General features: G+C 39.2%; 1 protein-coding gene across 1 annotated transcript in view; it reads right to left on the reverse strand.

The window, feature by feature from the left end:
* Positions 1–5,295: 5,295 nt before the first annotated feature.
* The window catches only part of hk2 (hexokinase 2), a 46,345-nt gene continuing 37,854 nt past the window's right edge, over positions 5,296–13,786 (reverse strand). The window contains exons 16-18 of the mRNA XM_008297737.1: positions 10,578–10,733; positions 6,442–6,678; positions 5,296–6,121 (exon numbers count right to left, since the gene is read on the reverse strand). Of these exons, the coding sequence (XP_008295959.1) occupies positions 5,977–6,121; positions 6,442–6,678; positions 10,578–10,733 (538 nt within the window). The 3' untranslated portion in view covers positions 5,296–5,976. The remainder of the gene's footprint in view (positions 6,122–6,441; positions 6,679–10,577; positions 10,734–13,786) is intronic.

The raw sequence follows: 13,786 nt of genomic DNA on the forward strand, positions 1-13,786 counted from the left end.
TACATTTCTACGACCTCTACAAACTGGCTGTTTCACACACTACAATTCTAGAACTAGACATTGATTGTCGTTTCACCATGCTGAACATTTCTTTCAGCATACAGTTTTTGAGACAAGCTGCATTTTTAAATTTTTTTTTGATCAAGTGTCTTTAATCCTCTCGGTTGCTCTAACTTGCTTTCACATTTCTCACACACTGCGGTTCACCCAGATTTTATTTCTTTTTTTTTTTTTTTCAAACCCGTCGGCAGATCTTAAGGTTTTATTTGATTATAGTGACGCAAATCTGATTCCACACTGCTCCATATTTACAGACTTGGATTAAATATCCGGAACTGTCTGCACAATATATCATAGTAATTTTTATTACTTACAAACAGGGGGGGGGGAGAAACCAACAAGGCAAGAACTAATCCCTTCTTTTAATCCTCTGGATTCCTTTAATCGACGACTCTCCTGGGAGCGTCACCAACCATCGCTGTTCACAATTCTGCAGTCTGCTCTTCACACAAAATGAGGGAATTACATTTGATGGTCACTCCAGGTTGTTTGATATGAGCTTGTTGTAGTAGAACCTAAAGGTGGTGTGACTGGGAAAATGAATCTAAGAAGCACAACAATAATATGTAAATGTGAAAATACTGGTTCAGTTCAGCTCCTTCGCACTGGATTTACATAAATGTTTATATATCAGATAAAGCTTTTCATTTGTTCCTCCCAGACATGTAGACTATTTTGTTGGCTGAAAGCAGTACCACAATGAATCTCTTTTAGTGTTTATCTGAAGACAAAAAAAATAACGACTTCCGCTGAATAGAGAAAAACAGCAGTTCAAGGCTAATGCTACTGTGTGTTTGTTTGATGTCAGCAAATATTAGTCGAAAAAAGATCATGGGACTTGGACACAGTGAAACAGCTGGTATTAGATGTTACCTAAATGAAAAAGTAGACAATCTGCTGTTGGCTAAAGAAGTCAAAGAGCAAAAAACAAAGCTTAGTTTTAGCTTCAGAGTGAGAGTAGCATATCTTAATGTAGTAATTGGATATTTATATTTGTGCACAACTCCGTGAGTATTAGTTTAAAAGAGAACGCCAGTAATCCGTGCCCTTTTCTACCTGACCATCGAGTTTTAATTAACTCCCACCCTCTTGGAGTGGCAATTAAGGATCCATGTGTTCTCTCAGGCTCTTTAAATCCATTGGGGGTAAGGTTTAATGTTTAAGCTTACTTTTTCATGGCATTACAATAAGGCTTTGCAGGAGTCCTTAAACCATTCAGAATGGTAAAGTCACCTCTGGTCAGGATAACGCATCCTTTTTTTTTTTTTTTACAGCTAAGAGATCAAATCTTTTTAAATGCATTTTTAATATTTTACACTAACCTGGAGACAAAATTTTAAGTCAAACGAAAAAAACGGTAACTCTATAATTAAAAGTAGCAACGAACCCGACAGTCAAGGCTTTGAAGCACAAGTCAAAGATCCCCATGAGAAGGGGGGCGCACTCAGGCTCCTATAAGCTGGAGTGAGCTTGACGCGACGCACAGGCCGCATTTGGCTACACAGACCAGTTTCTGTGTTTACGTTAGCAGTGGCGGCTCCGTTTTCGCGGCAGCAGGGATATTCGGCAATCCAGTTTGATATCCTGATTCCAGCACAGCGAACAAATAGTCGGCTATTCAGCTATTCGGCCCAGCCCTACATTGCACATACTTAGACGTCACAACACGCATTGTGATGTCACAACAAACTTTGTGATGTCATTAAACATACAGTGACGTCACAACAGGCACTGTGATGTCATTACACGCACTGTGACATCATTACAAATGCTGTGACATTACCCAACACCCACGGTGAACATTAAATGATTTACTCACCAAGAAGCCACCCATCCCGCACCGTGCCAGCTTGTAGCCTGTTCCCAAACATGCTGTTGGTCAGAATGAATGAGTCGTGTTTTGATTCAGGCCACTTCGCAATGTTACTTAATCGTATTTGCGCATCACAGATGATCTGTACAATGATGGAATGAAAATGCTTCCTGTTTACATAAACAAATTCATCCTGTAATGGTGCCTTTATAGCAATGTGTGTGCAGTCCATGGCTCCAACTACATTAGGAAAACCGGCTCTCGCTACAAATTGCACTTTTTTGTCGGCCTGTTCAACTGCAGTGTATGGGAATTTGATGTACCTGGCTGACATTCGGATAATTCCACCCCACACAGCTCAGCTCAGTGTCGACTGGCACAGTCCCGATCGGTCGGCCAGCTCCCTCTGAAATGACCCTGTGGCATAAAGCCCAGTGTGGTCAACACCTGTATGGGCACAGGTAGGACATGGCTCCTGGCCGTGTTGCGCCTCAATACTGGCCGCAGTTCCGCACACAGTTCCAAGAGGATTGCCCTCGGGAACCTAAAGCAGCTGATAAGCCAGTAGGGTTTTCGGGGACCGAGAGGATTTTTCGAATCAGGACGATCCTGAGCCAAAAAATTCTCTCGGTCTCCGAAAACCCGTTCTCTTCGCACTGCTCCATTGGTAATATCCTCCAACAGTGCCAAAGCTGCCATTGTTGTTAACGGTATCTTCTGCACCGTTTTACGCATACTTTTATATCCACTCATCTAATTGCAAACACCGGGGTGTGTTAATTGTTCATCTAGGTGTCTCTGATGTGCACATCACTTTGAGGAATTACCTACTACTATTATCTACTTCAATTAGAGTTGCGTGTCAACATGCCTTATGCCATAGGAAAAAAATATTTAATTCAAAATGTTGTCGCAATAATGACTGATAGGCCTACAGTAATAGCCCCATCACTATTCAATTGAAAAAGGAAATAAAAAGGGCATCACTGGTGAACAATTCTGTTCTACAAAGCTTCCGTTACTGCAGGATCATTTTGCTTTGAGTATTTGATATAATGTGCACCATCACCAGAAGGCTATAGCTGGAGTATCCATGAGAATCAACTCTCCATCAATTGGATAACTAATGATCCTGCTCCGAGAGAGGTGCTGAAGCTTATTAGTTGTAAGTGTAAAACAGGAGAATGTGCGACAAAACGGTGTTCCTGTAAATCTACAAACCTGAATTGTAAAGAGTTATATGGGTGCAAGAACTGTCAGAATGATTCCAGAACAGCTTGCCAAGAGGATATTAGTAATGATAGTGCTGCTGATTATTCAGTTTAGATAAAAAGAAATTGACACAGTAAGAGAACATAAATTAGATATCTCTTTCGTTTTTGACTGATTGATTGACAGTGTGACCAAAGTAAATTAACTGTATTAAATTTGTTTATATTTTTCTACAATGGACCCGAGAGTCTGAACTTGAATAATAAAAGAATGTTTGGAACTTATTTGGAGCAATTTGTTATTCATTTTTGTTTGTAAAATCTAATGGAAATGTTGTTTGTGAAGAATTAGGTCTCCTTGTGTACTTGTTTTAATGGAAGAGGCTTTTTTTGAAATTATAACTTTTTTGAAATATTTTTTCTTCACAACCAGCACTCCTACCCACTTAATATTCCACATATTGAACATTTTTGAGATTGTCTATATAAGTGCCAAGTTTAAAGTGTATGGCCTTATTACTGTCTGAGATAGCTGGAGTGAAAAATGCTATTAGACGCTAAAATGTCCAATTTTTCATGAATTTTCCAACTTTGGAAGACAATACTCAAAACTGCATGGAGCCGGCTTGTGGAATTTTTTGTGGAAGAATATTACTTGATAAAAACCGCATTTACAAGTATTTCCCAGGATACTGGAACAGCAGTCAATGTCTAGGCACTTTCTGAAAGCTGGCCTATGGCGCCAGCACTTTTGATTATGAAGGCCTCAGGGCAGATTTCTTTGACCCTGGCAACACATGATGGCTGAAACATGATTGGATATAAGCTCTAATATAAACATATGCTGCTGGAGGCACCACAGTTCAGAGACACACTATGAAATGAAGAGAATAAACTATTAGGCATAATGCAACAAGAATAATGGGAAAATATTACAATGTAAGTCAGTGATGCAGATAGAGATTAGGCCAGCACAGAAAGCCTCGCTGGCCCTGACGGTCCACCACTGGTAAACAATATAAATAATGCACTACTAAGCATACGTCCGGTTGCACCAACAAATTAGTGCTTATTTAGTTTTAAAAAACCTCCGCTAGCATTAAGCTAAAGCTAACGGCTTGCTGCTGTAGCCGTATATTTATATTGACATCCATAGCAGCTCTTTTGGCAAAGCATATTTTCCCTGATTGTACACGTAAAACGTGTTATTATTACCACTATGAGGCTTTTAGCAAGCACACGGAGAAACGTTAAACTGGACTACATGGACTGATAAACAATTTCATCCCACATTAAATGTAAAAGTTGACTTCCACCACAAACGCACTGAACATTTTCTACGTCAGTTCGTGTAAAACACACGATTAAAAGGTGAATAAGCTGAAGTTGTTGTTGCAATCAGGGGTTTTAGTTGAATGTGACGTCATGATTTGTAATTTTGTACACATAGTTTTTTTTCTTCTAGTGCCAAACTGAGGTTGAATAAGACTAACCATCCACAAGCAAAAAGCAATCATTCCAGCGTATATTACCTGCTTTATTTCATCAGCAACGATGACCATGTCTACGTTTATATTTTAAAAGTTTGTGTGTGAAATTGTGTTCCAAAAAAATTCTGCTTACAGTATTTAGTGCACACTTTAAGACTTCACAATTCTTTCTTTGCGCTGTTACAGAAGCTTTTTGCCTAAATGAATATTATTTGTTTTATTCTACCTCAAGAATGTTCAATAAAAAGTAGATTTTTTTTCTCCATGGTATCCAAATCAGTACTGAGTATGGAGTTTTTTTTCCCAGTATCAAAATCGAGTTTAAAATTTTAGTATCGTGACAACACTAGTCTAGATAGGTTTAAGTTTAATGTAACAGCTATCCAGATGTTATGAATCATGTCCACTTCTCTAAAAGAAAGGAAATGAAGGCCTGATTTATGCAATATTATGAAAGAACCTATCTCATCTCCTTATCACTGCATAGAACTGGTCCAGATGGTTAAGTTCACTAGTAAAGACACATAGCCTAAAAGCAGAGGTCTCCCTGCTACAGTTCGAAGCCATGGATCTGGATCGGTAATTCTCTAAAGAAGACGTCTAAAGAATGGCAAAACTAGAACTTTTGACAGATCTTGAAAAAGTTAAATTAGTGCTTCATTCGACAACAGTTAAAATGGTTGCATACTGAGATGAGGGACGTCAGTCAGTTAATAGGGCATTGCTGTAAATTCATCTTTTAATGTATCATTGTATTTATTCATGTACATGTTTATAGCACAATCAGACATCTTATTCAAGTTTAAAAAAAGATGGGGCTTAAATATGTATTCCAAATACAAAAGTCATGCAAATGTGTTACATTTATTTTCTTAGTTCAATTCCACATTCAACTGTGATTGTTTATAAGCTGTGTTTCACTTACTTTTTTTATTGTGAGGCACTTTGTGACATCTGATCTAAAGGTGATGTATACACAAGTTTTTCCAAATTTTACCTCAATTGTGTAGAAAGGTGCAAATGTGTAGAAACTCAATACAAATTACAGACTTCATTTTAAAAAATAGTACGCCGGGAGGAGACATGGTGAAGGCTAAAGAATGTAAAGGGAGTGTTTAAAAAAATGAGCCCTATGGCTCGTAACAGTCACATTTCATCGAGGTGCAACAGGGTCCAACATTTCTGAACCTAACTTACTAATCTATGTCAGCACATGAGATAAAAATAAACATCTAAAACAACCAGAAACATAACACACAATCACATACATGTGAACACACACAAAAGAAGTCAGACTAATATTTGAAGTACAGCGCTAAGCTCAGGTCAGTGTGTATGTAACCAGTCATGGTGACCCATTACAGAGAATCAGTCGTCATAGCTCCATCTCTACCTGTCCACCTCAGTATTGTCCTTCACTCTTGATCCGACAGGCCACAGCTGTGATCAGCGCTGCTCCTTTACCACTTCCATCCTCTGACTTGTGGAAAGTCACTTGACACTGCGGTGCTAAATCCTGCAGTGTTTCTTGCATGATGCTGGAGAAACTTCAAGGTAGGTAAGGAAGAAAAACAAACAAATATAGTTTAGTGTTAAACAAAAAGTACGTAAAAATTTCCATCTCTACTTTTTGATGGTGTTGTTTAGTTAATGTGTAGTGATGTATGTGTAAAGAGCAAAGGATGACATTCTCTACAGAGTTGCCACTTCAGCTACAAATCAACTGCAAGCAAATACATCAGTGCTGGAGTATGAAAATCTAGACTCCTGCTTTGATTCCTGACAATCCAAGTCTTAATTCAACTGAACCAGGCTCATCGGATAGCAAAACTGGAAAAAAACAAAAGTGTAAGGAATTTTGTCTTACTGAGGGTGCGTCTTATAAAGTGTGCCATCCACTCCCACGGTGACAGAGAGCTGATTCAGGTTGCGGTTCTGTCGTATCTTGTCAACCACAGCGGCTAAACCAGCTCCACACAGCTGAGCTGCACGGCGGGCAACCACGCTACACACCTCCTTCACCAGAACGCTGTCATCACACGTGGATGTGGTGAGGCCCAGGTGCTGCAGGATGGAGCGGATCTGACGCATGGCCAGACGGTCACTTTGGGATCAGAGACAATTACAAGTGTTACACACATAAAGATGAGCTGCTTTCAGCACAAGAACGCATATGGAGTAAATACTTTGACAGAATCAACTAATGGAGACAGGTTTAGCTCTGTAGGAAGATAAGTTAAAATCACTACAAACAAAGGTGGGCAAATTATTGTAGGTTGAAAGCCACTGTTGCTAAATGTAGACAGAACACTGCTTGTTCCATTCTTCATGCAGATCCTCTGAAGGTCTGCCAGGCTGAAGGGGAAGAGTCTCTACCATCTTCATGTCTCTACACTCAGAGTTTAAGCCTGCGCTTTGGCTGGGTTACTCGAAGACAGTCAGAGAGTCATCTACAAGCCCCTGCAGTGTTGTCTCAGCTATATGCTGTCACCCTGAACGGTGCACAATCACTCCAGTTTCAGATCATATGCACTCTGGTTTTCTTTAAGCACCTCTCTGATACTGAATAGGAATGATATCAGCAGGTGATGAGTGATGTCTGCTGTTCATCACACATAGTGATCAATCAGCCAAAACAGTTCAATTGTTGTCTCATGAGACCAAAAATGTTTTTCTTGGGTCCTTTAAAAGCTGTTTGAGAAACTTCAAGCAGACTGTCATGTGCCTTATTACTCGAGTGGCTTCTGTCCAGCTGCTCCGCCATGAAGGCCTGAATGATGGATGTTGCTGAGATCCTTCCAGCAGGTTCACCCAGAAGACTTCTGAAGCTCTGTTAGAAGGACTCTAGGAAGAGTCCCGGTGGTAACACACTTCATTCATTTGACAGTTTTTGACACCACTGTTCCTACTGAACACCCAAAGCTTTAGAAGCGGTTTTACGGCCTTGCCCTGGTCTGCAGTATGCTTTGCCACAATTGTATGACAGGGGTATATTTGACGTCATGGCATGGCTTTTGGCTTAAAATACAATGTGAACTGGTTGGCTAGGTCAGACCTCTGTTACAGAGAAAAACTCATTGAACCAAATAGTGAGATGGTCCAGTCGCCTGATTGGTGAGTCACAGTCGTGTCCAGCCTCCCTGTACACTAAACAGATACAGAGGATGGCTTCATCAATCCTTAATGATGACTCCCATCCTCTATGAGGTGAATTTCAGCATCTTTCCTCTGGACGCAGGTTTTTAATCCCAAGGTGCAGGACAAAGCGTTATAAAAACAGCTTTGTTCCTATCGCCACCACTGAGCACAATAAGTCGTGACATTTGCACTTTTTTTCATTGTACTTATTTTATATCTTAGCTCTATCTATCGTTGTGACTTTTAAATAAATTTTATGTTCTTATCCTACTTTTTATTCCAGAAATTGCTGTTTTTTCCCTAAGGTTTTTTTTTTTATTGTGTTTTATTTTTATTTATCTTGATCTTGTTTATTTTATGGTATCTTTGTTATATTGATGAATGGCAGAACACGGAGCACTTTTTTGTCTTTTTGTGTCGTCTTTTTCGTCTTGTCACTCAATCAAGTCCCTGCCGGTCAGGTTCAATGTGTGTTTTGATAAGGACTGCCGAATGCTATCATTTGTTTTCTGCAAAACAAATCTACCCACGGGTATTAATAAAGTAACCTCGAATCTGAACCTTGAATTATTGGACCTCACACCACACGTGTGTGCCTTTCCACACTATGTCAAATCAATTCAATTTCCTACCTGAAGAACCTGGGTTCTCCAGCTTCCTCCCACAGTCCAAAAACATGCTGAGGTTAATTGGTGATTCTAAATTGTCCGTAGGTGTGAGTGTGCTTGGTTGTCTGTCGCTACGTGTAGCCCTGTGATAGACTGGCGACCTGTCCAGGGTGTCCCCTGCCTTCACCCTAAGTCAGCTGGGGTAGGCTCCAGCCTCCCACGACCCTAGTGAGGATTAAGTGGTATATCGATAATGGATGGATGATCTAGGCAGTGTTACACATTTCCTTTTAGAATTTAGAAACTGTAACTATAGAAAAGGTATTTCTGTTTCACAGATTTGTATGCAACCGAACAGTAAATACAGAATGCTTTCAAAAATCTGTAAAAGAATAGAATACTCTAAAGAGAATTAGAATCTTTTGTAGAAATGAAACTCCAAATATAAATCTTGTCCAATATCTTATTCACCAGAGTGCGCCTTTCTGCAGCTGTCCTTGTGAAACGTGTGCCCACATGTCCCAAGTCTCAGGTCTACCTTCTATCAACGCCTTTCCCCCACACACAGTAGACTGCCACATCTGTCTGTCTTCATGAGTGGGCTGCTGTGCTGCTTTGACGTCTACACCTTTTACAAGGACAGCGTGGTACCTTTGAAAAAATCTATTTCACCCTTGTGGTTTAAAGGTGTTTGAGAACTGAGTTTACATGCTGCACTTGTTACATTTAACACTGGAAAGTGAGAAATTTAAAATGAACTGGCTGAATTTATTCTATATTAACCATGCGTCCATTAATTTGGCATAATGACAATACTAACCGTTAGATACTGTGAGGCGAAAATATTGTCAAACTAAGGATTTACTTAATGAGTAATGCTGCAGTCTCAAAGTTGATTGGTTGATCAATATGCTCTCATGTGAACAAATTCTCACTGGTTGAACAATCGACATCACATCAACAGCCTTTTAAGATTTACATGTGTTTCTTGGCAGCAAGAGGAACAGACTACCTGTGAATACCTCTGCATTATACCTGCTGCTTGTGTGGCTACATTGTGTTAAAACGGATTGCAATAAAGTCGTGTAAACTGGCACATCATTTAGAAACGGTAGGATAATTGTCCGCGTCATATTCCTCCTCTGCTGTTGTTGTGCCAGGATCATGAGTTGACATAGATCTAAATCATATGGGCAGGTTCACACTGTTCTGTTCTGGATTTACTGTCAGTTCAGCATAGAATAACAAGGTTAACATTATTTAATATGCTGCTTTCATTTAGGCTTCTGAGGCAAGCACTCTGCAGTGGGGCCGGTTTAGCAGATCTAGAGATAATTTGCAGACCCCAAGAGTAACACAAGTCTTCAAAAAATAAATAAATAGGAAGCATAGTGGTGCAGAGCGTTGTCGTTGTAGCTAATGGGGACTTTAAATTATATATTATTATAATAGTTATGGAAAAGAGACATTATTCAACAGAGAGAAGTTTAGAGGATTCATTGTCAATATGTTTTAGCTTTCTGTTCTGATGCGTGCTTTTGTGCTTTTACGGCAAAAATCACCAGCTTGGTGCAGTTTTCCAAAAACATTGATTGTTACATGAATCACTTTAAATGTTTGTTTTGGAGTCTGACTGAAAATAAACAGAAATTATCCACCTGCATTTAGGATCTCCATGAAGGGATATTTGCCGGCTGAACTAATCACCAGCTTATTCATCTATGCATGCTGTTTTTTTTAATGAGTGTGAGGCTGACTTTGTGAAAACAACATCCAGCAGCGCCATTAGAAGGACAGACGCAAGTCATTTCAGTTTATTTGTCAGCTGGAGTAAACAGGCAAGGATTTAAATCAAATGGAAGATGAGACACAGCAGATAGAGGCAAAAACTGTGTGTCCTGAGAGACTAAATTATGTAGAAAACATAAATATCTGATCAGGCTTTAATCTCAGCAGATACAATAGATGTAATTTCATGTAATCATGTGTTCTTGGTGCTACTCATCTTCCTTTTACCTGTCTTTGGTTCTCATTCATCGTGTGATAATTAAGGGCCTGATTTTCTCAAATAAGAGCCAATTATTGTGTACATTTGACAAATGTGATCTAATTTGATTACTCCGACACGTTCAGTGTTGTTATTGTGGCTTTGTTTGATCTTGACTGATTATCACGTCTTTGCTTTTCTTAAGGCACCGTTACCATGACGAACAGAGGTGAGCTGAGGAAATGTGTTGAGACTGGAACCGTTGCTCACCTTTCAATCTGCGACAGGAACTTTGTCTCAAAGATGCCGCGGGTTTTGAGTCGCTCGGACACTTTGCCTCTGAACAGCAGACCCTTGTCAGTAAAATCCATCAGCACATTCCTCACTACCTCCCCCAGGTACATTCCACTGATCATCTTCTCATACCTGTAAGAAAAGACACATGAGCTGAAAACAGTCTGCATCCACACATTGTTGAAATCGCACTAATCATACTATTTACAATTTATATCACCAATTTAAACCCTATTACTAATACCATTTATAATTCATACCACGTTTATCAGCTTTTCTTCTTTTTCCTCACAAAAATATTTTCTTATTTTCAGAAAAATCTGAATAGCTCTCATTCATTTTTTCTTTTAATAAAAACTCAGAAAGCAAACAGATTTCCTACATTCCAATTATTACTTAGTTTTAAATGGAATAAATTATTAGATGCGACAGGGGATGGAATAGATTCTGCACAATCTTGCACAGTACACACACAGCATGTATTCACTGACCTTTCATACAAATTGTTTTATTACAGACAACCCACAATTTCATATTCTCGTGTTTATTTTTAACACTGAATGCACAGAGAGCAAACAAAAGACAAATCGTCTGTACAGCTGTATAAAAATGCATTTCTATTGAATAAATGATCAAACCCTACAATGCTGTCCAGTGTTATCAGCACTTCGCATAAAAGTACTCTCTGCTAGAGCTCAATGTCAACTCATTAGTTCAAAGCAATGCTCTTGTCTGGCCTGTTTGTGACTGAAAACATGTGTTTCCCTTACATCCCATTTTCTGGATGACAGCATGTCCACCCTCTAGGGTTCCTGTTTCAGAACAAAAAGCTACAAACTGGTTTAAGTAAACAAAGCCAATCTTCTGCAAGGATGTGATGTGATCACAGAAGGTGACAGACCTTTTTGCAGGGAGAAAGCAAACTCAAATAAAGTGATTGTTGAAAATTAAGGCGTGATAATCTGACTGAGATCTCTTTGAGTGTGAATATGAATATGTACACAGTGGATTTAGAAGGCATTCAGGCCCCTTCACTTTTTTGCACACTGCACTGTTTTAGATTTATTGCTAAATGGACAAAAATGGACATTTATGCCCATCAACACTCAAACAATAATGAAAACATTCATCTTTTTTTTTGCAAATTCTTTGAAAAACAAAAAACTGCAAATATAGATAGACAGTTTATTATTTACTGTTGAAATAATACTTCGATGCAATTCAAGCATCATCAGTGATGAAGTTCAACCACTTACTGGACATGCATATTTTTAGTGCTAATCGTTTTTAAGGGACTAGTACAGGTTTAGGTACTTACAGTTGAAACCAGAAGTTTACATATACTGTATAAAAACACATAAAACCTTTTTTTTTCTCACTGTCTGACATTAAATCCGACTAGACGTTTCCTCTTTTAGGTCAGTTGGGATTACCAAAATTATTTCTAATTACTAAATGCCAGAATAAGGAGAGAAAGAATTTTTTATTACTTCCTTCAAAGTCAGAAGTTTACATACACTAAGATGACTATGCCTTCAAAATATTTGGGAAAGTCCAGATGATGATGTCATGGCCTTGGAAGCTTTTGATAGGTTATCTGACAACATTTGAGTTAACTGAAGGCACACCTGTGGATGTACTGTAAGGCAACACCCCAAACACACTGCTTCCTTTTGTGACAACATTGAAAATCTAAAGAAATCAGCCAAGACATCAGGAAGAGAAGTGTAGACCTCCACAGGTCTGGTTCATCCTTGAGGACAATTTCCAGATGCCTCAAGGTTCCACATTCATCTGCTCAAACAATTATATGTAAGTATAAAGGAAGGAGATGAGTTCTGTGTCCCAGAGATTAAGTGTTTTGGTGTGAAATGTACACATCAACCCCAGAAGAAAAGCAAAAGACCTTGTGAAGATGCTGCTGAAGCTGGAAAGAGAGTGTCATTATTCACAGTAAAACAAGTCCGGTACCGACATGGGCTGAAAGGCTACTCAAAAAAAGCAACACAAAAAAAGCCAGATTACAGTTTGCAAATGCACACAGGGACAAAGACTTTAATTTTTGGAGACATGTCCTGTGGTCTGATAAAACTAAAATGGAACTGTTTGGTCATAATAGGGGGGTGGCAGTATCATGTTTTGGGGGTGTTTTGCTGCAGGACGGACTGGTGCACTTAACAAAATAGATGGCATCATGAGGAAAGAACATTACGTGGAAATATTGAAGCAACATCTTAACACAGGAAGTTAAAGCTTGGGCGCAAATGGGTCTTCCAAATAGACAATGATCCTAAGCATACAGCCAAATTAGTTACTAAGTGGCTTAAGGACAACAAAGTCAATGTTTTGGAGTGGCCATCACAAAGCCTGATCTCAATTCTCTGGAAAATTTGTGGGCAGAGCAGAAAAGGCTTGTGAAGCAAGTCGGCTGAAAGACCTGTTCCACCAGTTCTGTCAGGAGGAATGGGCCAAAGTTCCACCAAACTATTTTGAGAAACTTGTGGATTACAGCCTGCAGATTGTTACCACCTCATTGCTTTCAGGTATTTCCAGGGCTGGTGTTTAGCAAGACTTGCAAGAGTTGCAGGAAGGGCTCATTCTAAAAAAAACAAGCATCTTCTGTTGTTTGGAAATGGATCAGCCTCAAAAGATCAAACAGGAATCAAACATCTGTTTGCTCAAGGCATTTGGATGAGGCATAACAGGTGTGTGACAAGAGTCAGTGAATGGGTGAATTAGCTGATAGCATTGTCATGCTTTGGTCATTGCCTACACATTCCTATTGTTAACTCACTTTCTTCATCTCTTTCCTCAGTGTTGTCTACAATCAATAAGCTTTCACTTGATACTATAATAAGATCACTGTAACAGATGCAGGTAGTGACTTCCTATAAAAACCCTCCTGCAGGACATCATCCAGCTGATACAATAAGCTATGAGCTTTAAACACTTTCCCAAAATGTTTTAATGCAATAATTGTATCTACTTACCTAATATTGACTGTGCAAGAACTCTTTCTGGGAATTAAATCTCTGGTGGCCATGTTGACACTCTCTCATCCAGTTAAAAGTTGTGATACTAGCGTGAACATGGTTGGACTGATCAATGCCATGTCCTGACCATTTAGAGATCTACTGCAACCAAGCAACAACCTGAGGCTGAAAAATAAAGTACACTTGGAAGTG

This window comes from Stegastes partitus, unplaced genomic scaffold (genome assembly GCF_000690725.1).
Source record: "Stegastes partitus isolate 25-593 unplaced genomic scaffold, Stegastes_partitus-1.0.2 Scaffold26, whole genome shotgun sequence".
In the NCBI taxonomy this organism is placed as follows: Eukaryota; Metazoa; Chordata; class Actinopteri; family Pomacentridae; genus Stegastes; species Stegastes partitus.